The 27,438-nt window shown below is 43.8% G+C and overlaps 1 protein-coding gene across 18 annotated transcripts in view; it reads left to right on the top strand.

Moving 5' to 3' along the window:
* Nucleotides 1–27,438, top strand: part of Lnx2 (ligand of numb-protein X 2) — a 131,441-nt gene that overhangs the window by 70,953 nt on the left and 33,050 nt on the right. For 13 of the 18 annotated variants that reach the window (XR_010041739.1, XR_010041747.1, XR_010041742.1 and 10 more), the window contains exons 7-10: nt 799–976; nt 3,116–3,347; nt 4,838–4,996; nt 16,712–16,811. Coding sequence is in view for 1 of the 18 variants with exons in the window: in XM_003477405.5 (XP_003477453.2) it covers nt 799–976; nt 3,116–3,347; nt 4,838–4,996; nt 6,824–6,959 (705 nt within the window). In the remaining 17 variants the exon portion in view is untranslated. Of the gene's footprint in view, nt 1–798; nt 977–3,115; nt 3,348–4,837; nt 4,997–6,823; nt 9,266–16,711; nt 16,812–17,920; nt 18,645–27,438 lie in introns of those variants that run through there. The other 5 variants (XR_010041745.1, XR_010041746.1, XR_010041744.1 and 2 more) reach the window with 2 other exon arrangements.

Below are 27,438 nucleotides of genomic sequence, written 5' to 3'. Positions count from 1 at the left end.
ACTTTGCAAGAATTAAATGAAATAATGCAACCAAATCATTAGTTTTGTGTATGTTGAACTTTAATAAATGTTATTGTTATTTTAATACTAATTTGCATATGTATATCTTGTTAATTAAATTCTAATTTGAAAGAAAAAATGTTTTAAATTTTCTTATAAGTAAGTAAATAAATTCTTTTTCTTCTAGAGATATCTCAAAAGTGAGTAATAGTAGCAAATGTTAGTAAACGTAGCTTTTCCCTGAGAATAACACTTTGTTGGTAATTCATTTTCCTATTATCTTTTTCAAAAATTTGATTATTTCATGTACCTTCAACTTTTCATGAAGGTTTTGAAAGTAGATTTGCACTGGCTTTGTGACTGAACACATGAAGTGCTTGTCAGTAGGAATCAAAAATAGGACTATAATTTTTTTCTGGAAGCTAGCAAAATTCACATTTTTCTATGCTCTGTTAACTTTTCTTCCAAAGAATTGGAGAAAAGATAGAGATAAAATTTGATGTCTTCAAAGTCTTAAAACTCAAAAACATAGTGATATGTTTATTTTCCCTTGATTTCCATATGTCAGCAGTTCTAAATTTGTTTCAGTTCCATAAATAGTCATATGAAAATGCAGTAGTCCAAAGTTTGACATGGTTTACAGTATTACTGTCAAGAACTGTTACTTTTAATTTTTAGTAAGAAGTAAAAAGAAAAGAAACTAGAGCATGCCCTCTGACAGTGTTATCGCCGTAGTTCAAGCTGTCTTTGCCTCAGTCGTGTATTACTCAGTACCCGGTTTTTCCTTTCCTGCTTTAGGATCTTACTCAGTGTGTTACATGCCAAGAAAAACACATTACTGTGAAGAAGGAGCCGCATGAGTCCCTCGGGATGACAGTGGCTGGAGGCAGAGGAAGTAAGAGTGGTGAACTGCCCATCTTTGTGACCAGCGTGCCCCCTCACGGCTGCCTCGCACGAGATGGCAGAATTAAGAGAGGTAAAATAGAACTACCTCTTAGCCCTGCAGTAAGCTCCCATTTTAAAAAATAAAGGATATCTGCAAAGTTTGCTATTAAACATGTCTTTCAAAACTCTGTAAAATACCTTTCCTTACAGAAACATAACATCCTTCTGTAAGGTTCAGAAAATACCCAGTGTAAAACAAAATCGCTGAACCATTATAGTTCCAGGATTTTCAAACCGTTACTCTGACTATTAGATTATTTTTATTTTGGAAAAGATCCACTAAGAGATTTAAGCTTATGTACTTATGCCAGATACTCTACTATGATGGGCCATCTTGCTAAAATACAAATGTTGCTTATAAATATCTATTCAGAAAGTGGTTGGGACAGAGGGCAGACCTAATTTTAGGGATAAACTCACTATTTGTATTCCCTTTCAGTGCTGTATAATTTGCATAAGTACAGTTAACCCCTATTCCTATCGTAAACATTGCACTGTCTTTTGACCTAGTTTGTTCATATGGCAAGAAAATTGAGTCTTAAAAGTTACTTTTCTAAAACTTAAGTTGAGCTCCTGTCTCACACCATATACAAAAGCTAACTCATAGTGAATTTCACTACCTAAGTGTAAAAGCTAAACCTCTAGAGGAACACACAGGTATCAAACCTCATGACCTTGAATCAGGCAGTAGTTTCTTAACTACACACAAAAAAAGAATGAATTAGGTAACCTGGACTTTAAGATTAAAGCTGTGTGCTCTGATAGGCACCATCAAGAAAACAAAAAGATAAGGCAAATCTAGAATATATAAAGAACTTTTACAACTCAGTATGTAACAATACAAACCCAATTTACAGAAGACAAAAATTAGAATATTTTAATATTAAAAATAACCCAATTCAAAGATGACAAAAAATCTAAATAGACACTTCTCCAAGGAAGAGAAACAGATGGCCAGAAATCGCGCAGAGCTGCCCAGCATCACTGGTTATTAGAGATACGGGAGCTAAGCTGCAGAGAGGCATCACCTCAGGCTCAACAGGTGACCACAGTAAGGCAGACGCTACAGTTGACAAGGGCGTGGAGACACGGGAGGTGCTCATGCATTTCTGGGGGAATAGAAACTGGTACACCTGTTACAGGAAACAGTGTGGTCATCCCTCCAAGAGCTGAACCACATGACCCAGCAATCCCACTCCTAAGAAAAACATATCCACGTAAAAGCTAGAAATCCGTGTTCACAGCAGTATTCCGTAGCCCCAAATGGAAACAGCCCTATTGTTCACTTCCTAGTGGCCAGATCAACAGAATGTGGGCGGGCCATACATTGAAATATTATTTGACCCTAAAAAGAAATAAAATATTGGCACAATGTACAATTGGGATGATTTTTGAAGACACTGTGCTAAGTGAAAGTCTTCATGTTATGAAATGTCCAGAACAGATAAACCTAGAGACCAGAAGCGGGCTAGCAGTAGTTGCTATCATTCTACAGTGAGAATGTTTTGCTTTAATAATCTGAAAACTAGATGGTAAATTAGGAAAATGACAAATCCTATGGGCTTTATCATATAATACCTGCTTCCTCCAAAACTAGCCTTTTCTTTCCTAACCTCTTATCTCATTCCCCACTTCATTGTATTACCTGAGAGCAGCCAGTCTCCTCTCCCTTAGCAGGGGAAGATGTTCCAGTGGTAGGTTCCTGTCACTGTGTACCCCAAGGGTACTGTGGCACGTGGAACTGTGCAGGGCTGTCTTGATGTGTAAAACAGTATCAGTGCAAAGTCAGCTGTATTAAAAAGAGCCAAGAGGCAAATAGCTTTTGAGGAACCGCAGAAACCTCTGCAGCTCACTGCAGAGCAGTGAATATGCCTCGGTCTGTGCACCACCAAACTCGCACTAATGGTGTGATCGTCCGGTTGGATCAGAGGCCCCCACAACACTTCTTGCTTGATACTACGGCAGTATTTTAAACTACGAATTATATCAGTATATCTTCCATTATTGGACTTGTTTTTACACTTACAAAATTTATGGACATTTTTTTAGAAGGTCCTTCTCCTATCTGAGTTATTGAAACTAGCAGTTGTGGATTAGTTTATAAACAAGCATTGTGGGCAATGACCACTCGGTGGCAGAGATCAGTGTGCTGGTTTCTTCCCAATACCAGGTGATGTGCTGCTGAACATCAACGGCATCGACCTGACCAACCTGAGTCACAGCGAGGCTGTCGCTATGCTGAAGGCCAGTGCCGCCTCCTCGGCTGTTGCCCTCAAGGCGCTAGAGGTCCAGATTGTCGAGGAGGCCACTCAGACCTCGGAGGAGTTGCCAAGTACTTTCAGTGAGAATGAGTACGACGCGAGTTGGTCCCCATCATGGGTTATGTGGCTTGGGCTTCCAAGGTACTAAACAACAGCTTTGTGGCTGTGTAATGGGGTAGGCATACTTGTACCTGTGGTGGGGTAAGCCTGGGCCAGACAGATTCACATGTCAGACATCTAGAGACCTGGAAAGCGATTTAGGGTTTGGTTTTGTTTTGTTATAAACAAGGTGATTTAACTGTGTCAAATATATTTACATTAAAACCGAGTTTTGTCACTGAAACATAAATGTGGATAGGTGGTTGCTGTTAAACTCCTACAGAGCTACTGCTAAAGCAGGAGGTTCCAGGCTTCAGAGGAGCCTCATGTGTTTTGTCCTGTTTTCTACCAGCCTCCTGGGGCTGCCAGTGAACCTGCCAAGGCAGAGCCAATGGCCACCGTGTGCGCTGTGCAGGAGCTCGGCAGAGCCCCTGGGTCTCCTGGTGGCAGGCAAGGCAGTGTGTCCTGGAGAAGCAGCCATGGAGTTTGCTTTCATCCTGAGGAGCATCTCTGCCTGCAGCATGTTCTTCCATGCTGAGCAGAGTAAAAAAGGCGTTAGATGAGAAATAGGCAGTGTTACACAACCTGAGTTTGAGCCTGCCTGTTCTGAAAGAAAACTGATCAGTAAGAGGCCACTGTTGTGTGCACTTGTATTCAGGAGCCGCATATCCTGCTCTGCTGCCAGGGGGCGGGCGGCTGTGCTGTCAGGACTCCGGGCTGTGCAGGGGCAGCTCTGCCTTCCTGGAAGGGGGGCTCGGGGGGCTCTTCTGCCACAACAGAAGACTCAGAGTAATTGAAATAAATGTTTCTAAACTAGGCCTGTGTGTGGGAGGAAGCTCTTAGATGCCAGAGGGTCTAATTTCACTTAATAATGAAAAACTATTACAAAAAGATACTTTTTGGAAATCGTTTTGTAACTGCTTAGTTATTTGCAGTGCTGGGGATCGAATCAGGATTTTTTTTTTTTTTTTTTTTAGAATCAGGATCTTAAAAGGGAAGCTCTCTCCCACTAAGCCACACCACTCGCCTCTAGCTCCTTTTGGAAAGCTACACTGCTGGTCACTTCCTTATTTTTATTTGAGTGCTCAGAGCAGCAGTACTGGATCTCTTCGGTATCACTTTGTAATTTCTCCTATAAATACAAACGATTACTAGAAATGATGTTACTGGGATGCTGTGACCAGCACATATCTTCATACAGTTTCTGTGCTTTCACCTGAAACTAGCTTTGCTTAAGCTTCCTATATCTGTTTGTACCTATGTCTTTACTTAGGAAGAGAAAACTAGAGAAACACAAGTTACAGAAATACAGGCTAGGACCAGTAGCTCCGAAATGCAGCACTTGCCTAGTGATTCCATCTTCTGGTTCCACCCCCAGCACCAGAAACAACAGCAGTCCTAATAAGGTCAAAAGGAAGTAAAGTAGTAGCCCTCCTGCTTTGTTTCCGACAGTGGTAGGAATACCGCATTGTGGCGTTACAGCGTAGACGAGCAGGTTGTGAGGCATCCATGTTTTCTCTGTTTCTCCGCAGTGCCCTTCACAGCTGCCATGACATAGTTCTACGAAGAAGCCACCTGGGAAGCTGGGGCTTCAGCATTGTTGGTGGATACGAAGAGAACCACACCAATCAGCCTTTCTTCATTAAAACCATTGTCCTGGGAACTCCTGCTTACTACGACGGGAGGTTAAAGTGAGTCTCGTTCTTGTTACGATGTGATGTATGTGTGATATGCTGAGTATGGTCCAGCTCAGGGTCCCCTCTCTCCAGCCCGTGGCCAGCTTTTGTAAATGAAGTTTTATTGCAGTGCAGCCTTCTCGTGTGTCTGCACAAGCTTGAGTTGTCCTGGCAAAGACGTCTGGTTCACAAAGCCCATGGTGTTTACTGCGTGACCTTTTATAGAAACAGTTTGCCAACCCCTGACCTAGACAAAAGCATTACTTTTATCATCTTCCAGCTGTGTTTTATTCATCTGACGGCCAGAACTGGACTGAGTCATTTTACTGGCTGCACTCAGACATGACAGTGAGCTCAGGGCCGCTTTTCCCTGCCACCCCCTCAGGTTCAGTCTTGCCACTTGATGGTTCCACTTAGTTTTTCTCCATAGCACTAATCTCTACATGACATTATGTTTATATAGGCTCTGTGAGGAAGGGATTTTGTTCCGTTTATTGTATCCCTACCAACCATAACAGAGATAGTAAAATCTCAGTAAATATTTAACGAATGAATGAATGAATGGATGGATGATATGCCAGCCACAGTGCCAGGGGGTGCATGCATTATGTCATCTTCTTAACCTTGCAAGGTAACCGTGTTCCCGTTTCTCTTTTACGTAAAAGATAACTAAGGCTCAGAAAGGCTAAGAAACTTGCCCAGTTCAAAGAGCTGAAAGTGGTTAATTGGCCCTGGCTACCAGGCCTTGTGCTAACTGGCACCACGGCACACAGCACTGAGCCAGTGCACAGCCTTTTCTGTCTCAAAGCTCAGGCACCAGGAAAAGAAAGAGCAGCCATGTCAAGGGACTGTCCCCGACAGGACAGGAGTGATTGATTGTAACTCTTAGCACCTTGGTGGAAGAACCAGTTCCTTAAAAAGTAGATGTAGGCACACTAGAAAAAGTGCTGCACACGCGGAGAGTATGCACGGTGTGCAAAGAGAATGCAGCACCAGAATAGCACGGGGAAAGTTCATCAGACTCCAGGCAAGACGCTCCTGACAGGTCTGCAAAGATCTTTACCTTAGAATGAGTGCATGTTCTCTCAGTAAGTTATCAGCCAAGCTTCGGTTCTGTAGTTTATTAATTTGGACATCAGCTACTTAGAAAATGAAATTACAGTGGTGAGCACTGAAACAGCATACTCACTCGTGTTGTAAACTAATGACCAGAAATCATAATTCTGTAAATTTACAAGGACAGGAAGGTTCTCGCTTCATCATCCACTTCTGATGGTTCTCCTCGTACTGCTGAGAGGACAGATGAAGCTTATTCTCAACTTCACTCTCCAAGGTGCGCACTCTACGAATGATAGAATAATAACCAGCAGGCTGAAGAGTGTGACTCGGTAGTGGAGCTTTGGCTAGTGTGTATACAGGCACAAGCTTAACCCCAGCACTGCCCATGGCAGTAACAATAGCGCAGCAGCCAGTACTCTGCACATGCAGTCCTGCAGTTGAGCCAAGGTCCTGCACAGTGCTAGACAGGGCTCTACCCTAACCCTAGCTCCCCAGATACTTGGTTCCTTTTATGGAAAGCAGATTGGCTCATCTAATTATATCCTGCCCTGGAAGTTCCTTGGCTTGTCCCTGGAATCTTCCTACTGAGTATTGGTTCAGGTGTAGCCCCGTTGGCAGGGAAGGCCATGTAGAGTTAGTGACTGTCTCTCAGAGTAGTGAGTACACGCTCGCTGCTGGTAAGCAGTAAGTAAAATGGTGACTCTTGTGCTGAACGACTGATGTCCTGTCTCCAGCACTGCTGACGCAGTAACATTGTGCTGTGGTCTCTGTCTGTCTGTCCAGATGCGGCGACATGATCGTCGCGGTGAACGGCCTGTCCACGGCGGGGATGAGCCACTCGGCGCTGGTCCCCATGCTGAAGGAGCAGAGGAACAAAGTCACCCTGACCGTTATTTGCTGGCCTGGCAGCCTCGTATAGATTTTTGAAATTGGTTTTCAGTCTTCCTTCTTCCCTTTCAGGGTTTTTAAAGAAAACCTTGGTTGCGTTGTGTTAGGAGATGATACTGACACAGCTGGTAGACCCAGGACCCAAAACAACTAAGGTTATCTTTGTATTTTTATTTAAATGGTTTCCCCAAGTTAGCTACAGTTCTTGAGCATGGAAACCATCTTCCACTAACCCTGGTGGGTTTATATTTTCATAATACAAACTCTCAGGCCTAGAGTGATGAATGAAGGCCATCCATGACCCAGCCAGTGGGATTGAAGTGGTGGTTCTTTGTTTTCATTACCTGAATCATAAAGTGAGTTCTATGTCCCCCCAAGACTGGTGTCAGTGCAGACATGGATAGTAGCGTTTAGTGCTGCTGCAACAGGCAGTGACGTGAATGGAGACATTTAAATTGGAGTGTAACCATTGCTCATCTTTCATTGGTGCCAACATTTCAACACTTCACACTGTTAAGAAAGTGATTTTTCTGATTTACCTTATTTCTACCATTTCTAGATGATAAAGATGTGAGCTGACAGCACTAAATTTTTGTTTTGTTGTTTTGTTTTTAATAATGTACCTTTATTAGAAGTGCAGAGAATAAAAGCTAATGTGATCTATTCTCCAAGGACAAAGGAGTCGGGAGGTTTATTATACCCCAGTGCAGCAGCGGGTAAAGCCGCACTTAACGAAACAGTCCAAAGGCACTGAAGATCCATTTCCAAAGGGACATTTTGCTATGTAGGAAATTTTTGAAGCTGTTTTTGCTAAAAATCATTTCTACAGTTTGTATCATATTTATTTGCAATCTTGTCTGGAAATGCTTTTGTGATTTAAGCAATTAAGCTAGATGATAAAGCTAAAACCACATTGCTATTAAATCCACACTTGTATGTCACAGCTAAGTAGAAGCAAGACCTTTTCATTTTTTTGAAATAGGAGCCTTTCTTGAGTGTTTTAGAAACCTTAGTTTTCCCATTATTCTTACAAACTTGTTTTAAGTAAAAGTCTGAAAAGCTGTTTTGGTTTTTTTGTTTCTTTAAAATCTGAAATAGTAGATTTTAGATGTTAATGTCTTTTGGATCACTCTTGGTCACTGGACTATTTCCTTTTTTTTTTTTTTTTTCCAAATCCATTGAATTTCAAAGAGAAAAAAATAAAACTGAAGTTCAAAACACAACAGTCGGGGACAGCAGTGGGACATGGATTACTCACTGCTATCCCCAAATGATTTCATGTTTTTAAAATATTTTTGAAAACTATCTCATCTGTTACTTAACACAGTGGTCCTTTGAACACATGAGGAAGCGAGTTGAGAAAATATCTTTACTAACATTATGCATACTTGAAAAAGTTTCATTTAGAAACATCATTCAGAATCTGAGCTAATTTACAAGTGACCTCTGTAATAAAATGGTATTGATGATCACAGACTGTATTTCAGATACTGCCATATATTATGAAGCATAACCACTTCATTTTCAAACGCATCACTGGAGTTTTTTATGTCTGTAGCATGTTTGTTTGTTTACTTTGCTTTTCTTTTTTTTTTTTTTTTTTTTTTTTGTATCAGGACTCAAAACTCATGACCTCATACTTACTAGGCATGTAGCATGTTATTGTTTATTCCAGTTAGTTTTATAATGCTTTGTAAAAACATATCTCTTTGGAATAAATAAGAATTGGCAGCAGTAATTGCTGCTTATTTGTTGGACCCTGTAGCAGCACTGTATGGTTGATACTTAACCCAAATACAGTGGAATGCCCCATGCAGTATATTACTGATACATGACGATTGGCTTTTGAAGCAGTTTGATATTGAAGTGCTTTGATATTCTAATTGACATGGAACCAGTTTTTCCTTGCTCCCCCAATAGAATTTTGTAGCCAACATTGCTATTTTTTTTAATTTGTAAGAATGTGTCATCCATCAAAAAGTATCATAACCTCTACTTTGTCATATATAAAATACATTGAACCCGATGGCCTGATGAGTATTTTGAAAGGATTTTTTTCAGTATTTTTATCATGGAAATCTGGGAAGCAGCCTACACAGTAGTTTGTGAGGAAAGCTGATGACTTTTGGTCAGAATGATATTTGGTGATGGAGACTTGTTCATAATTTATTATTACTGTTGAAATGTTTGGGTTTCCTCACTTAAATTCTTACAGTTAAATATTTTGATTTGTTCTCTGCCTTCTGTTTAAATTATTTCAGGATTTTTTTTTCAGATGTGTTTAAATAATGTGTAATAATCATTCAGGATGGAAATAAAAACCACCTTTCCATAAAAGTAGCATGTCTTTCTTAAAAAGCACATTACTCTGTGATCTTTATTTTTGCTGCCCACACAGTGCTCCTGTCCTTGCAGTACACCAAGATGGAAACGCCAGGTCGCCAGCCTCCCTCCCTCAGCTCACTCCTCCACGCAGAGCATGCGTGACGACGGAGTTGGCTCCGAGGCGTGTGGTTTGACCTCTGGGTCTGCGTTGTCCAGTGCGTCCCTGAAACGTGGCCTGTGCTAGGGTGAAACATATGTAGTGTCTTGGATATACTGGATCATGTGAAAGATATTCTAGAAAAGAACTTCACCAGTTTCTTTTTACTTAGTGTGACTACGAGGTAATTTTAAGTCGCCAGGTGACTCCCCTAAGTCCCAGCTCAGTGTCACTGACGTTCCCTCTTCCTGTCATACCATTTGCCAGTCAGATCATCCCCTTGTTGTAGTTTATGTTCAGCCTATTGCCTTGATCATTACTGTGCATTAAAAAAAAAAATTGCCTGTGTTTTAAAAAAAGGAACGAAAAGAGGGTCTGGGGTGTAGCTTAGTGGTACAGTGCTGGCCTAGCACACTAGAGACAAAATGCCCAAAGTTACAGGAAAAAAAAGGTTTATTTACCTCACAGTTTGTTTGGTGCAGGCTGCAAGGTAGGGTGGCAGGCACAGGAGCAACAGTTCGCAGAATCAGAAGACAGCAAAAGCAGCAGGAGCAGGAGGGGAGGAACAAGCCTGTTTCCCTGCCTTATATTATAAGCTCCTGCCACTCACACCTGCCCTCCCTCCAACAGGATGGGAATATTTACCAAGTAGCCCCTGGCTCCCTGCTGAGGGGCTTAAACTCTGAACTCAAGTTGACACGGTGTGTCAACCATTGCACCCACCTGGGCACGGGAACATGCACCCAGTGCCTACAGTTGGCATCTACTTTCCTGGTAAATTAAATTCAAACTGCAGTCTTTGTCATCCAGCTCTGGAGTGCAGATGGCCCCCACAGGATCCCCAGACCCTCCCCTCCAGTCCCTGCCCCAGCACAGGCTCAGATAGAGTGTTTCCTCAGACAGTAACGCCTTCCCTTCCCTTCCCGGCTGGATTGTGTTGCTCCGGGCTTGGAGGTGTAACTGACTGGTCTCTGCTCTCCTTTTGTATCCGTGTTAATTCCACTCATCCCTTGATACCTAATATAGTTTTAAGTACCATCTTTGATTGCCGTCTTGCAGTTTTAACTATCACTGAAGCCCTGTGGACTGAACACCCTGCTATTTTAAGGACCAAATCTCAGCACCTTCAGAACTGAGTTGTGTTTTTCCAAGTATTTGTCTTTTCACTAACTTCCAGTCCAGACTCCTCGCCCATCAGTCACTTTGCTAAACCCCAGCTCTGATCATATCTTTGTCCCATTTAAAAATCTTAAGCAAGTTCCACACTGTCTGCAGGATAAGGTGAGGTGGGTCGGTACAGCGCAAAGGTGTTCCCCAAACACCCTGCAGCTTTATTCCCCACTCTTTCTTGCTCAGTGTATAAATCACCCCATCCCGTCCTCCTCACCCCACTTCCTCTTCTACACATCCCACCTTTGTGTTTACTTCAAGCTGATGTGACTCAACCTCGCTTTTCTGGGAAACCTTTACCAACAGCTCTGAGTGAGTGCTTTTTGAAGACTTCTTAAGGTTTTATTGTAATTTTATGGTCACAGCTGTATGCTAGGAAGACAAAAGACTTGTCAGTTGCTCGATTACCTAATCTGTAGTTGTTTTTTTAAACTAGACAGGGCTGAGGGCATCACTCAGTACTAGAGCACTTTTTAGGATACCTGAGGCCATGGCCCTGTGCACAGCACACATACACACATTTTAAATAGAACAAGCTTGATCCTAAATGTCAGATTCTTTACTTCCCGAGGAGCTCAAGGTATTCCAGAGAGAAAATCTAGACCTAACGTCCTTTTGCTGTTTCAGGACTGCATGTTACATTTCATTGTCATGTTCCTTGACCTCCTCTTGGGCCATTTGCTCAGACTTTCCTCACTGGTGAACACCTTGACTGTACAGTGCTGACATGTGGTAGATATGTTAGGGTTGCCTCTGTTAGGATTTGCTGATTCTGCTCGTGGGCATGGAATGGGAAGATCTCCAAGTTAAAGTGCCATTATCCTCATATCCAGGACTTATATTGTCAAGGTGACATTTGATTTTGCAGACTAAGGGGATAAAATGGCATCTTGTTGGTTCATTGCGCATCTCCCTGGCTACTGTGAGCTCACTTTTACTAACCAATCAGCTGCCCTCTGTGGTAGGCATCCTGCTGGGCCATTTTCTGATGACTAATTGTGTTGCTCTTATTGGTGTATAGAAATTATTATTCTTTATAATAATTCTTTATTCCAGTGTTGTAGCTAGTGGATTATATGTGGCACAAATATCTTCTCCCAATTTATGGTTTCTCTTTACAAATTTCTAATGATATGATAAGGTTTCTTATTATGCTATTCACAACTGTTACGGATTAAAAACTGGTGGTCAACTTAACACCAGGGAAATCAAATCACCATGGTGCTGAGCATAGACGTTCCACCCGAGGAAGGTTGCCAGCATAAGTAGAGATGTGGAGAAGGAGAATGAAGGTGTTGAGGCATTGTAGGTTCTTAATAAGTTGCTGTTTGAGCCATTGGTTCTCCTGGAAAAGCTTTGGTCCTCCCATCGAGCATCGCTTCCAGGCGCCGGAGGGAAAGATGTGTGCCGCTTAATCTCGAAAATGAACTCATCATGCTGGCTTCTTAGTATGTATTTGAGTGTGCTTATTGTCGGAGGTGCTTGGGGCTTCTCTGTCGCTGAGGATGGCTGTGGTGCTTTTCAGGACAGCCCTGGTCTTTGTTGTGAGTGTGACTTCTCGCCTCCAGTGTAGAACCCTCATCCCACCAGCACAGCTCCTTCACCCGGCTGGCATGGACTTCCTGGCTTCCACCACTGACCTTTGGGCCTTCCCAGTGCAGATCTGGTAAAACAGACTGGTGTGAGTCCTTCTTGTGGACTCTTGACTTCCAGTTGGACTTGTGGGAGGCATTGTTATGAGCCCTGGGTCTTCATCTGGACTCATGTGGGGCATTGCTATAGGATTCAGACCCTTGGCTAAATATTATACATCTTTAGTGTTGTGGACAGATTTCCTGCACTTTCCTGTATTAACCCTGGGTGAATTCCACGTCCTGATTTTAATTGTTCTCACAACCCTGACTACAACAAGTATGCAAAGGTGTTTAAACAGCTTTTTATTGACCATCAGAATGTGTCCATTTGCCAGAGTTTGACCATTTACATTATTCTGTCTGTTGCACTGTTTCCACAGTCTTGGGTTGTGCTTCCAATCTGCCCTGCTTTAGGATTCCTTCTACTGGATTTGTTTCTGTTCACTTATGAATGACCCTTAAATTGTCTTCGTGCCTATTCAACATAAAAGTCTCAGCTTGATCAGTCACTGTGCCCTGTTTCTGTGTCACACTATGGTAGCTGGTACTCCTCCCAGTTCTCTTCTGCAGTTAGCCACTCCTGTTAGAATTGGGTACAGTCAGTGTTGGGTTACAATCATTCCTGAACTGTGTAAATGACTGAAAAACTGACTCTGGCACAGTTCGTGATGGCGGAGCATCGTTATGACTTGTGTCTAGATGACCCCACAAAGCCTCTTGCAGTCAGGTGGGGCTTTTTCAAGGCTGGCTGATACTAGTGTGTGAGTGATTCAGGGTGCAATGCTAGGACTAAGAGTGGGTGATTACTGAGTCAGCCCACTGATTGGTTTGGCACCATCCTAATCCCAGTAGCCTGGACACAGTGTAAGGGATAGAGCTGTGGTTGTCTCTTGCCTGCTTGTTTTTGCTGTCTTCTGCTTGCCATGAACTGGTTCTCTGTGGTGCCCCTCTGCCATGTCACCCTGCCATGGAGCCAGCAAATTATGGACTGAAACCTCTACAAACTGCGAGCTAAATCAACTTTCCTACCTTGTGGGTGTTGGGTATTTTTGTCTCTGCAACAAGTAAAGTAACTAAGACAAGCATAGCAGTAACATGCCACAAAGAACCTATGGAAAATGTTGTTGTGTAGGAGACGCTAAAACTGTAATCACACGCAGGAATAAGAGACCTAGCATCATCCCTGCTGACAGCAGAGAGCATGGCTTCCTCCTGTCAGGAAGGTGGCTTCAGTTTCATACGTGGGCAGCACTTAAAACTGTGTCTGTTCTCTGTCAGGTCTCAGTGCAAATTCTCAACCGGTGCTCAGGGTGCTTCATAAGATTTCCATTCAGGGGGGAACCAGTCATTGCCCCTTCTGTGCATTGCTGGAGGACCAGCCAAGGGCAGTTAGAAACCTCTATTGCTTAGACTCTGACTGAAGCAGCAATTGTCCAATACCAAGGTTGGGAGAACAGAGGCAGCTGTAAAAAGCAAAAGTTACATTGCCTGGATTTTATCAAAAAGCTTTCTCTTAACCTACCTCTGGAGATCCTGTAACCTGAGAAAGTCTTAGGGTATATATGCAAGGCCGCTCAGTCCAGGGAACAGACCCGCCAGAGCAGGTTCACAGGCTTGCCCATCTCTTCCGCCATGCCTCAGGCCCCTGATGGTCCTGGGCAAGAGGGCCCCTGTGGGGGGTCGCCTCCCGTGTCTGCAAGCCACTGTGTCCCAACTTTCTGCATCCTGAATTGTCATTTCTACATTGATCCTAAATCATAAAGTGTTACAATTGCAGGCTCTTTTTCTGGCACAAGGATCATTTCTATAATGTCATCCACCCTCCTGCTTTAACCTCATTCCAAGCTTCTCCACCAGTACCCACATCTGCTTGTAAATGTAATTTTTGTTTTGTTTTGTTTTACTTTTTGCTTTTTTTAGTAATAATGTGTCCATGTTCCTCTTCCCAACTAGAGTATAGAAACTGTGACAAGAAAAGTACCTCTTCATTTGTCACTTTTAACATTTAAAATATTAAGTAGGGCACACAACGTAAAAATAGGTGATTTATCTTTTTACTCAAAAAAATATTTGCAGTCTACCGCATCTCCTGTGTGCCAGGGTTTGTCCAGTGGGCTTAAAATCCATCAACTACCAAGAGTTGTTGCCATATCTGTACTTGGATCCTAAAAGGAAAACATGATTGGCCAAAAGATGTGGAAAAAATTCTAAATGGTGATAAATGCAATGAAGAAAAGGACGACCAGTGACTGGAGAGAGCGAGGGATGGGAAGGAGCCTGTGTGAGGATGCCTCCCAGGCAGGATAGAATTCGTGGCATACAGGACATAATGTGTGCGCATGGGCTGGGTACTGGGTGACTGTTCATAGGAGACCCTCGCTATAGGAGGCCGCGACCAAAGATGGATCTGAGCCTCCTCTTCCCCTTCTGTCCTGGACCCCACAAGCATATGTGGGAGCCTTGGTGATCCAGATGTGGAAAGGCAGCTGTCAGGCACACCACCATCAGGCCTGGGTGAACACGTGGCTGACTTGTGGACTCTGTATGGCCCTCAATCTTCCCACGTGTAAGGTTGGAGTCACAGGGCTTACTTGCTGAGTTATTCCAGTTGAGTAGATCGTGTGCAGGCTAGCTGATGCCGTTTGTCGAACGGAGAGGAGTTAGCTCTGGATGCACAGGGATTCTGGTTAGTGTTACTGCTGGGAATGATCTAGAATGGGCCATCAAATTGACTGTTAAAACTACTTTTGAGAGTCCTCGGAACTAGACTTCTGTTCACTCTAGTATCAAGGGTGCCTTCCTAAACATGACAGATTAACCAGCAGCTTCTCTCAGGTGCCTCTGCTCACAGGAGTGGCTCACACTCTCCAATGTCACCGCAGCTCTCCAGCAGCCAGGCCTCTGCCTTCTCTCTTGCTTTTTCAGGAGCGCTTGGCCCTGATTTTCTGGTTTCACCCCAGCCCTCCAGCCCTGCTTACACATCCAAGTCTGGCCTAAAAGCCAACTGTACAGGGGCTGTTTGGCACACGCAGTACCACCAGCCCTCCCTCCACACTCATGTTTCCACCACAGCCCAGCCTGGCTGCAGCCTGTCCTGCCTGCACGCTTAGCACCTGTGAGCTCCCCTGGGTTCCGGGTCTCCAATCTAATGGGTGGCATGCGTTCCTCTGACCACTGGCATTGTCTACAGCGATGGTGCTGCCGAGAAGCCAGAAGCAGGCTGAGGACAAGTCTCTGGGTTCCTTGTGTGCAGGTGGAGCCAGAGCACCACGGAGCTCAGGGGCGATGCCAGGGCTTCTGTACGTGGTCAAGAAGGGCAGGTGGCCAGTGGCTGTCATAAAAACAACACCCATTTGGCTAGTAGCCTTCAGTGTGCAGAAAAGTTCCACAGGTGTGCATTTTTTACACACTTCTCATGTCCATCTCATAACTCAATGAGGTACTTTTGGAGTAGATTTTTCTCATTTGATAAACAAAGATCACTTGTGTTTCAGTGGAATAGCTCTCATAACCAGCAGCTGAGAAAATACACAGCAGTCACACAAACTCTGACCCACCTGTCCCACCCGCTACTGGCCTTGGGACTCTAGCCCCCCTTCCCCTCATTAGTGTCCTGGCCACACTGTCCAGCCCGAAAACAGGAAATAGTTGCTTCCCATGGCTTCCTTTTGAGGAGCGGTTTTATAGGGGATTGAATCCAGGGCCTTTGCACTGAGTTATATCTTCCGCTCTCTTATTTTTCACTTTGAGACAGTGAAATTTGCCTGGACTGGGCTTGAACTTGCAATCCTCCTGCCTCACCCTCCCAGAGTGTTGGGATTAACAGGCAGGTGCCACCACCCCCATCTCTTACATCTGCCTTCTTTCTGCCTGAGGAGTACTTTGTTGTATTCAGGATTCATTCAGCAAACAGGAAAACAGTGATAGCTGTGCCCTTTGGGAAGTCCACACTTTAAGTAGTAAAGTCAGAAGAAGGATAAATACAAGGGTCCCTTGGTATTCACAAAGATTAGTTCCAGAACAGCCCTGGGTTCTAAACTCCACGATGCTCAAATGCCTTATAAAATGGTAGAGTATCTCTATTGGATATACACATGTCCTCCTGTGTAAATCATCTCTAAGTTACTTAATAGCAATATGACATAAATGCTGTGTAAGTAACTGGTGTGCTGCCTGGATAAGACAAGGCAGAAACAAGTGTCTACATATTCGGTGTGCATGTGTTTTCTAGCTCTGGTAGACTCGGCTGTAGAGCCAGCAGCTGCGTAACCCCGTGTTTGCACTCCACCCGCCTTCCAGAGAGGCCGAGTTAAAGTTCTACTGATGAGGAATTTTGCAGGGTTGCACACTGTGCTAAATCTAAGTTCTGGTTTACTCTTGTCCTTGACTTTGAACAAGGTCAGCATTCTTGGTTCACAGAGTCAAACCAGCCAGTGTTATTCGAGCAGGATTTTTATCTGAGCTGTTTACTTCCAATTTCTCCTCTTAACCTTTCAGCAAAGGAACTTCCTCAGAGGCTTCGCCTCAAGTCTTGTGCTGGTTCTGCAGTTATTCTCTTGGCCGCAACCTTCAAATGAACTTCAGGATCCAGGGATGTGTAAGTTGGGAATTTAATGTGGAAATTCAATAAAAGGCTTAGAGCAATCTAGAAATAGGGTTTCTCAGCCTAAGCAAAATATTTTGGGCTTTGGTACCAGTAGTGAAGTGACATTCCAACAGTTAAAGGCTATCAAAAGTTGACTGGCTGGGTGTAGTGGTACATGCCTGTAATCCCAGCACTCTGGAGGCTGAGGCAGGAAGATTGCCATGAGTTGGAGGCCAACCTGGGCTACATAACAAGTTCAAGATCAGCCTGAACAACATAGCGAGACCCTGTCTCAAAAACAGAAAAAAAGGGCTTGGGGATTTAGCTCAGCGGCATAAGCGCCTGCCTTGTAAGTAGGCAGTCGTGAGTTCGATCCCTGCTACCGATAAAAATGAAAAAGACAAAAAAAAAAAAAAACAAAAACAGAAAAAAAGTTGACTGCGTGCCCAGCATTCTTCACGTGGACATGTACTTTTGTTTCTCACATCGAACTTATGAGTGGGGACTGCAGTGTTCACAGACACATGGAGGTTGACCTCCAGAGTTGGGTAGGGAGCCTCGGGCTCAAAACCCACCGTGCTGTACTCAGTTCTGTGTTTTACCTAGTAGTCACAAGGAGGCTGTTTCTTACTGATACTGGGGAGAGAAACTCCTGACCTACTACCTGTCCAGTATTTGTTCGCATTCTCTAAAATCAAAGAATGAATTTTAGGCATAATGGAAGTTAAGAGTGGAATATGTTTATTGAGAGAAAGAAAACTTCTGAGAGACAGACGGGGTCCCGAGTGGATTGCCAGGGACTCTGTCTTTTCTAGGGATTTTTATAGAGTAAAATAATGAGGTTAGAAGGGTCAAACATGGAGGGAAAATGGGAATTTGCAAGGAGGACATAAGGCGGGACAGAACTGTAGTCAACCAATAAGGTTACTTGCTTAGGTAAAATTGATTAAATTAGGAGCCAATGGGAGAGCGAGTCATGTAGTAAGTGGGCGTGCTTAACAGCAGGCACCCTTCCTGTAGGGGGTGGGATGCTGACTCCTGGTTTCCTCAGAGTGACAGAGAACTATTTGGACTGTGGCTCCTTAGGACTTGGTTCTATTTGCTTTGCCTTTTGTCTGCAGATCTGGCCCACAGCAGGTGATTGTCTCTTCCAAGGCTGCAAGGTATCTGAACTTCTGCTCTGGCTCCCAGCCCTGTCTGCCTGCCTGTAATATTTCTAACTCGATCAGCTGCCTGTAATGTGGAGCCCCTGACAGGAGTCTGCAGTCCACTTGAGGATTTACAGCCTGCCTTTGCTTTTGTCTGCCTGTTGCACCTCTGCCTCCCTATTTGCCACCACCTGATGTTTAGGCAGCCGAGGAAAAACAACTAATAATTCCCATGGGCAGACGCTGCAGATGAAGCAGCCCCTCGTGGAAAGGTGCTGCCTCGCGAATTTCTGACCTGCCTCAGCCCTTAATTTGTGTACTGCTGCTTCATGATAAAAACAGTGTCCAGTGAACTATTATTTTCACACGCTTAAAGATGAGACTTCCTGCTTCTAAGAAGTAAATGCAGGAGAGGGAGTCTTAGAAATGCCAGTACCACAGGATGTGGAGGCGCAGGACTGATCACTGTGAGTTCAAGGCCAGACTGGACTACGTAGTGAGACCTTATCTCAAAAGGACAAAAAAAAAGTCCAGTACATTTGACAAGAATGTCCACACCCAGCTGTGCACACAAGCCAGCCTTTCTGGTAAAGAAAAGTCAGTGCCTCCTGTGAGCCTACTGGCACTGGCTGAGAACCAACCCCCACCCTCCAGCAACCGATGTTTCAGAGGACAGGCTGAGCTGATAGCAACTGAGGTACGTAAAGCAACTAAATGCTTGTATTGTTTGGTTGATTTTGCAGGCCTGGGGCCAGCAGTCTGAGCATCTCTTGGGAGGATGACAGTATGCAATACAGCAAATACGCGGAATTTCCTTCTGTCTTGTCTTTGAAACCCAGTATTGTTCACACTGTCTTGCTTTGTTCTGATTGTTTTTGCTTTATTCAGTATTCTGTTTTGACTGGTTTGCTTCTGTTTTGGTTTTGGTTTGATGTTGCTATACCTGGTGGAATGGACAACTCTTACGAAGATAACAAGATATACTATGGTAGCTATTGTTTTCCCAGTGTCCTGCTTTGAAGTTCTGTACCAGTTTTGCTGCTTTGATTAGCTCTGTTCTGTTCTGTTTGGTTGGATTTTTACTATCTTTAAAAAAAAAAAAAAAAAAAAAAAGACCAGGTGTGCCAGCCCACCGCGGGTCCCTGCAGGTCAGATGGCCCTGAGAGAAGCTGCTGTCGCAGGCATGCCAATGTCTCCCCACCGTGTAAACATGGGTTGGGCACAGTCAGCTCAGCGCACCCACAAGGCCTTCCCTTGGGTGAATGAGGTAGTGACCAGATAGCTAAATGACTTCGTAGTTCAATATAAACAAACTCCGAGGTTACAAGAGAAATCTCCACACTGGTTTTCTCTGCCCCCACCAAACGTGTGCTCTGAGGCCGCATCTCCTTGTTCTGTGTTCTTCTTCCATGTCCTTCACTTGTCTTCTCTTGCTTTCTTGCCTGCTTCTTACCTGCTTCTTCCAGCCTGGAAAGTAGTTTTTAACCACACCTTCTTTCATTTTTAAAATCTTTTTCCTGTGCTCTTGTCTGTTGGGTGCTGGCTGAGTGTTAGACTGAATTCTGTGCCTGAGTGCGCTTTCTTACCCCTGGCAGGCAGAGCCCCCTGGCTCTGAGTGCCAGTGGGGACCCTGTCTGCCTCTGGTTTCTCTTTCCCTGTACTGTAGCTGTCACCTGCAAAGCCTTCCATCCCTATGGCCACTCTTCGGGCACCTTGAGGACAGGCCTAGGGCTCTGCATGCTTAGCCTTCTGCAGGCCTGTAGTGGAGAAGGTGCCCAGGCTGTGTCTCACCTCGATAGCTGATGCACCAGCTCCCAGCTGCTCAAGTCAGGATCCCAGGAGCTGTCTCTGGGCCCTGCCCATCCTGGGTGGTCCTTTGTCCCAACAGGCCCATCTCTGTGTCCAGGATGGCTTCCTCCATCCTCACTCACCCAGGCAGATGCCAGAATTCTACCCATTTACAGCACAAAGAAAAGAAAAGAAAAGAAAGAAAGCAGGGAAGACAGCGTGTACACTGTTGACACAGGCAGGTGCACCTCACAGGGAGGCCAGAGAGACGCCAGCCACCAGCTTGTCCTCCCGTCTCAGCTCAGCTCCCACCAGCCTCAATAAAGAACTATGCATGCTGAACCCCTCATACAGAAATGTATATGCATCCAGAAATGTGACTAGAGAAATGTGTCTGGTGACCTAGCGAGGCATGCATGAGACAGGACCACCAGGATAGGGCAGTGATGGGACAGAAGACCACAAGGAGAAACCTCCAAGTACAGCAGACTTTATTATCCTCAGTGGAATGGCATGTTTCAGCACACCTGCCGTGAGCTCCTGATTAAACCACAGAAGCAAATGTTAGCCTAAAGTGAGATACTGTTGCCAAGAAAAAACCCTGAATAAGTCCTCTAGCCTCACTGGCTCTTAGTCACCTTAAAAGCACTTATTTGGGAGGTCACACAGCTGGCAACACGTGGTGAGTTTCCCAGTAGCTTTGCTGTAGGTAGGTTGCTCCTCTGACATGTAGGTCCTAACAGTTGCCCCGGGTTACCTCCTGGGGACTTAAAGATTGTGACTGTCTGCTTGGACTGATGGGCGATGGGTGACTAACCTGAGACTGAAAGCTTGGCACTGCTCTCATTATATTGTGTGCCTCTCTTTTGCTGTGGGTCAGGTCGTACTCAGCTGTGTATGTAGACATGCTGATCATTTAACAAGGCGTAGCCCAAGACTCATGGGTACAGATTAACTCGGCCCATTACTCGTTGGAGCTGTTGTGTTTTGTCTTCTCTTTTCTTCCCTCCTCTCTCCTGCCCTTCCCTCCTTTCCTCTCTCCCTTCCCTTCTCTCTCAACTCCCCCATCCCCCCTTCTCCTTGGCCCCCATCCATGTACCTCTTCAGCAAACATAGCAGCCAAGTCCCTCAAGTCCGTCACCCTGACCACAGTTGCCCGCTCTCTTCTCCCACAGTGCCAGCTCAGACGAGCCCTTTGTATGGGACACTAGGTCTGCTCATGATATTAGATCCAGTCTGGTTTCTACCAATGGAAATGTGACCGGATATGCGTCATTCCTTGCTAAGCCTTAACTTTGTACTTTGGGAGATGGGGTTTAGACTGGTTGTGGAATTTTGTTTATCGTGGTACTTGGCTTCTGGCTGTCATAGCCAAGTAAGATCCCTCTCACAAAGTCGTCACTCCCCACGAAATGAGAACCTTGCGGAGAGGCTCACCAGTCATGCTTATTTCTTGTGTCCGCCTACTAATTACACAAAAGTGTTTTGGGTTTGTTTGTGTGCTCCTACATTAGATTGCTTGCTTTGTGCTGTTTTCCAGTACTAGGAATTGAACTCAAGCAGCCCTTTTTGAAAACAGTCTTGCTGAGTTGCCAGGCTGACCTTAAACTATTACCCTCTTGCCTCAGTCTCATAAGTAGCTGAGACTACAGGTACCCCCACCTGGTTCAAAGTTTTTAATTTAAATTTGGCTAGTACACATCCATCTTCTATGCTATCATTCAGTTCATACGTACTAGTAATCAATAATAATTTTCGACAAATGTAAGGAGATTGGTAGGTTTTCACGTAAGTAAAGAGAAAACTCAGTTTCACCATTTAAGTGTGCATTTGTAGTTTTTATAAATTACAATTGTAGATCTAATCTTTTTGACAACAAAAATGCCACAAGAACCACGAATTTCCAAACATCCCATTTTCCAAATGCTTTTCTAGTAACATACATTTCCTCTGAAGAAAAACACTATGTTCTCATTCACTGTCAAAACAATCTTTTCCTTAAAAAGGCAGACTTGTAGGGTACGGCAGTGCTGGGCGGCCTGTGACTGTCAACTCTTCTGAGCTCACCAGTGTCTGGCATGGTGGCTGACACACACGATTCCTCCCAGAACAGGCATACAGTGTTCCCCCACGTTGTCTGTGTTCACTGTGCTTCCACGACTAACGCCATCCATCTGCAATTTCTTTACAGCTGCCCTTTTAAAGCCACCTGTCTACTTCCTCAAGGTTTAATTTATTAGGTTGTTTTGGCGCCGTAAAGAAACAAAGGCAGAAAAGGCCTTTATTGCAGGCAGGGAAGCACTGTAGCAGAGTGCAAGATCCAGATCCCTCGGAGGCAGATAAAGAAGTCCGGGGCTTTTATTAGGTTTCACAGGGGGTGGAGTTTGAAGGGGCGGGCAGAGTGACGTAACGACAGCTGATTGGGGAGACGCTGGCGCATGCGCAAAAAGCAGGAAGTGCCTTTTAGGCTTGGTAGAGGAATGGGAATAAGAATTGGAGGTGCGCGCTGTCGATTTAGGGTCCCGCGCCGTGTCAGGCAGGAGCCACGCTGGGCCTGAGAGAGTTTCATACCAGGGGAACCCATCATAGTTAACATAAAATAATGAAACCCTTAAGCCCAGGCATTTGTGAAGTATAGTTTATCACACATGCTGGAAGCAAATGTGGATGTGAGGGTTCCCTGAGGGCTCTTTTTGAGGCGCACCCTCTCTGGGGATGGCTAGACTCCCCTCCCCCAGGATGCAGGAATTTCACATTCACAGTGAGCAAGGCTGCCAGCTTCGATCCTAGTTTTAACTATCTTTAACTTTAATTGGTCTTAGGAAAAGATAAGAGCGTGTTAGAGTTCTAATATTTTCTTCCAGAACCCCAGGCACTGCTGAGGACTCCCAACCCCGAGGAACCACAGAGGATCAGGACTGCTCTGGGGTGAGGGTGTTTGCTTTACCCTCAACCCACGCCCACCCTGGCTTCCAGTGATAGCAAGGGCCCATTGTAGACCTTTGAAATCACATATCTGGCTGTGTCAGTCTGTGGCCCTGAAATCACCGCTAGGTCCTCATGGCCACCTGAATAAAGGCCAAATTCTGTGCCTGACTTTTAGGGACTGTCTCAGCCGTGGGAGTCAACCTACCTTGAGGCTTCTCCCCTCCCATCGCCCTGCCTGGGACTCCCCCTGCCCTCCTCACATCTGCCCCTGCTGTATCTTCTTCAGACAGCCCAAGCTTGGCCCTGAAATTTTCCCTGATTTCTCCAGGGCAGAATAAAATATTCCTTCATTTCGGCATCTTAGCATTTTAATCACCACCACCCCTGTCAAAGTGCCAGAGGCCAAATGAATCCGGTTGCTCACGCCTGTTCCTGTGCACTGCCTTCTTTATTTATGGGTCCCCTTACCAAGAGTGTTTATGACACATGCCTCGATTTTGAATGAAAGTAGGTGTGCTCTCTCCTGAATGGGAGTCCTCACACTCTTGGGTCACCTGCCAGAGTCACAATGACAATGGTGTAAAATGTTCCCTACGTTGGGGTGGTTCATTGTCACTGCTCTGGGTCACTCACTAGACATCCTCTGCTGCTGTCAGAAGTTTCCCTGTCTGACAGAACTGTGACCAGTGGAGGACTGCTCTGGTCACACGCTATGACCTAAGTATTGTGGAAGAAGAGAGTAAATAGGGTATGGATTACTTGTTCCCTGTGGACCAGAATGACTGAACATCAGACCCCACAAGTTGGGGAAATGACCAATGGTCAGTACCTAGGTGACCCGTGTCACATTCTAGTCCCCTCTGATGGTCAGATGGAGGGATCACAAGGCTTGCCAGTGTTTGTTGACATTGGTTCCCTGTCTGAGTGTCAGGTTGGGATCACAGGCCACCAAAAGCTTATGCAGAAGAGGGGTGAGCATCTCTCTCTCCCTTAGGGTATCCATGAAGAAATACAATAGGACAGCAAGGTATACAATGTTGACCTTCTCTATGTCCATTTCTCTATCCGAGAGTAACTAGACAGCAATTTGCTTGTTCCCTGCATACGAGTTTAGTGTCTATGGTATAGGGCTCTTTGAATGTCAGTGTCATTGAGGTTTTGATAATTATGCACCTTCAAAAGATGTTCAATGTAATTCTGATCATACTCCTCTAAAAAAGTCTCAGATTAAAAGCTTTCACTGGCTCTTTAGACTGTGGGCTTGCAATTACAGAAAATGAATTGCATTTTAGCTTTCCACTGAAATTAATAACAACGGATTCCCAGTTGACTCTGTGAATAGTTAATGGAACAAACAGGATACTTCAGTACAGTATGGGTTGGAAAGCTATTTGAGTGAGATTCTGGGTTTTAAATGGGAAAATAATTCATACAATGCAAACCTTTTTCATATGTACTCTACCATAGGTGTTTCTCTAGAATAAAAACTGAGCTATTTAACAAATGATTTAACCACACCTTAGACAACATGAACTCTGATGAAAATTGAACTTGGGTAAATAATCTAGCATATGGTAGTCAGCAAAAGATCTTAGGGTACACATAGATGTTCTTAATTGACAGCGAAGAAGCTCAAATTCAATGAAGTAAAGCATTCTGCATAGACACAAGCCTGGTAACGGACAGAGATAAAAGTGAAATCCAGTCACTAGACCTGGAAGAAAGCAAACCCTTATGGAAGTTCCTGTGCAAAAGTCCAGTATTAGTGATGAACCTTCCTGGAACTTGGCCCCTTGGCCATCTGACACTGGAAGTTTAATTATGGACTGGGAAATCTTTGGACTATTGAGTGATTGGGATTTATAGAGAGAAGGGAAAAATACATGATTTAGAGTAGTCTGTGGTACCCATATTTTCAGTTTATAAAGGTAAAGTCTAAAAAGCAATGAAAACAGCAACGGAATTAAGCAAAATTGTAAAGTCCAAAATAAGCACATGAAAATCAATTACATTTCTAAACACTAATGATGAATAATCCAAAAAGAGAAATTAAGAGAACAATTTTATTTGCAATAGCTGTAAGAATAAAATACTTGCCTATAATCCCAGTGATCGAGAAGCTGAGGCAGGGGGATTACTGTGAGTTCAAGGTCACCTGCGCTACAAAGGGAGTGCAAGTCTAGCCTGAACTGCATATGAAACCCTGACTCAAAAAGACAAAATAAAGTACTTAAGGGCCTGGGAGATAGCTCTGTGTTGGAGAGCACTTGCAGGTACATGCAAGGCCTTTGGTTTGATCCCCAGCAATGTAGACAAAACAAAACTACAAAAAAATACTTTGAAATAAAGTTAATGGAGGATGTGAAAGACTTGTGAACTAAGATCTATGAAGAATTGCTGCAAGCAGTTAAAGAAGCCATAAATAAATGAAAAAACAGCCATAGTCAAAGAATGGAAAACAATATTGTTAAAATGTTAATAATACCAAAACCAATCTACAGATTCAGGGCAGTCTCTACCAAAGCCCCAGTTCCATTTTTTACAAAAAAAAAAAAAAAAAAAAAAAGCATTCAAAAATTCATAGGTGTAGTGGTCGGTACATTTGTCAACTTGTGAAGTTTAGAAGCTTAGCTAAGTAATTCAACAGTTCTATTCCCCCCTCCCCCGCAAGTAGCGAACATGCCCTAGGGAGTCTGTTTACACTCTAGGATGTTGCAATGGTTGAGTCATTGTGTCAACCTGAGCAGTTTAGGGCTGGGAATGTAGCTTCGCAGCAGGCTGCCTGCCTGGAAAGTACAAGGCCCTGAGTTCTATTCCCAGTACTCTCCAAAAAAAAAAAAAAAGAAAAAGGAAAAAAAGTTTACAAGTTTAACTGACTCAGCAGGGGGCCAGAGTCCTCACTTTATAAACATCCTGAGCCTGTGCAAGAGGAGGGAATGGAGGTGCTGCACCTGCCCAAGGGGGTGCAGCCTGTTTACAAAATAATGGAGGAAAAGAAGCTTGTTCTCCCCCTTTTTTACTCTTGCTGCTTTTGGTGTCTTCAGCCTCATGAACTGTTGCCCCTCTGCCATGCCGCCCTTCTTTTGGACCCAGCTGATTACAGACTGAAACCTCTGCAAACTGTGAGCTAAATAAACCTTTCTGTTTTTTAAATTTGGGTGTCAGGTATGGGTATTTCGTCCAGGCAATGAAAGAAAAGTAACCAAAGACAATACGAAACCAAAAGGGAACCAAATTAACCATAAATATCTTGAAAAAGAGGTGGGAGAGACAAAGTTGAAGATCTCATATTCCTTGATTTCGAGCTTTTTACAAAGCCATAATAATCAAAACAGTGTGATACTGTCCATTGGAGTAGAGCAAACAGCATGGAAATAAACCATTACATATATCCAGTCCATTGATTTTCAGCGAGCATTAAGACCATTCAATGGGAAAAGAAGTCTGATAGATGATACTGGGAAAATGAGACATTACATGAAAAGAAGAAGCTGGATAATTACCTTATGCCACACAGCAATGTTACCTCAAAAGGGATCAAAAATCTAAACATTTGTATATAGCTAAAACTGCAAAATTCGTAGATGAAAGCAAGGAGAGATGTCCATGGCAGTGATTTCTTGGCTATAACAAAAACATACATGACAGAAAAAACAAGTTGACCATCAAAATGAAAACTGTGTCAGTACACTAGCAAGAGAGTACAATAGCACCACACAGGACGGAGAAAATATATTTACAAGTTCTGTATTTTGTTTGATACAACTCCTATTCTGATAAGCGGTTAATATCAGAATCCACAAGGAAATTCCATAAGTCATTACAGCAATAGTGACAAAGATTCAATGAAAAAAGTGGGCAAAGAACTTAGACAGATGCGTGTCCTGGAAGGATACGCAGGTCATTATAAAGCATGTGAAGATAGGCCCAACATCACTAATCATTACAGAAGTACGAATAAAAACAAAACACCACTTTTCGCTCATCAGGGTAGTTACTACTTAAAAAAATAAGTATGGGGGACAGTGTAGAGAAACTGGAACACTTGGGCATGACTGGTGAAAATCTAAAATTGTACAACCACTAGGGGAAGCGATATGTTGTTCCTCAAAGAAGTGAAAACAGAATTAGCTTATGATCTAGAAACCACACTTAAAACAATGTCCCTAAAAGCTTGGAAGCAAGGACTTGGGTCTCAGATACCTGCACATCCATGTTCACAGTAGTGTTATTCACAACAGCCAAAGGTGAAAATGTCTCAGGGGTCCATCATAGGAAAATGGATAAACAAAAATGTGGTGTATAAATACATGCCATGTTACTCAGCCTTTCCGAGGAAGGAAATTCTGACACATGCTACCACTTTATAAAATCGGCCCCAGGAAGACAAATACTACTTGATTCTGTTGATATGAGGTACACAAAATAGAGTCATAGAGACAGAAGGTAGAACAGTGATCGATAGGGCTGGCAGCATGGCAGGTTATTGTTTAGTGGATAAAGAATTTCATTTTGGGAAAATGCAAAGCTCTGGAGCCCTACGGTGGTGACAGCTGTACAACAGTGACCGTGTATTTCATTCCCATGGAACTACAGGCTAAAATTGTTTAAAATGGTTCATTTAGTGGCATGTGTATTTTATCACAATAAAACATTTAAAAATATAGAAATGTATTTATACACATGCATATATGCTTATGTGATAAGGAAAAGGAATACACATGTGTGCTTGAGTTGCACACGTGTTCTTAAGAAGAGTATGTTTATGAGTGTAC

Source organism: Cavia porcellus, unplaced genomic scaffold (genome assembly GCF_034190915.1).
Source record: "Cavia porcellus strain 051 isolate PalLab524CR breed Dunkin Hartley unplaced genomic scaffold, mCavPor4.1 scaffold_21, whole genome shotgun sequence".
Lineage (NCBI taxonomy): Eukaryota > Metazoa > Chordata > Mammalia > Rodentia > Caviidae > Cavia > Cavia porcellus.
This window is presented reverse-complemented; position numbering and strand designations above follow the sequence as displayed.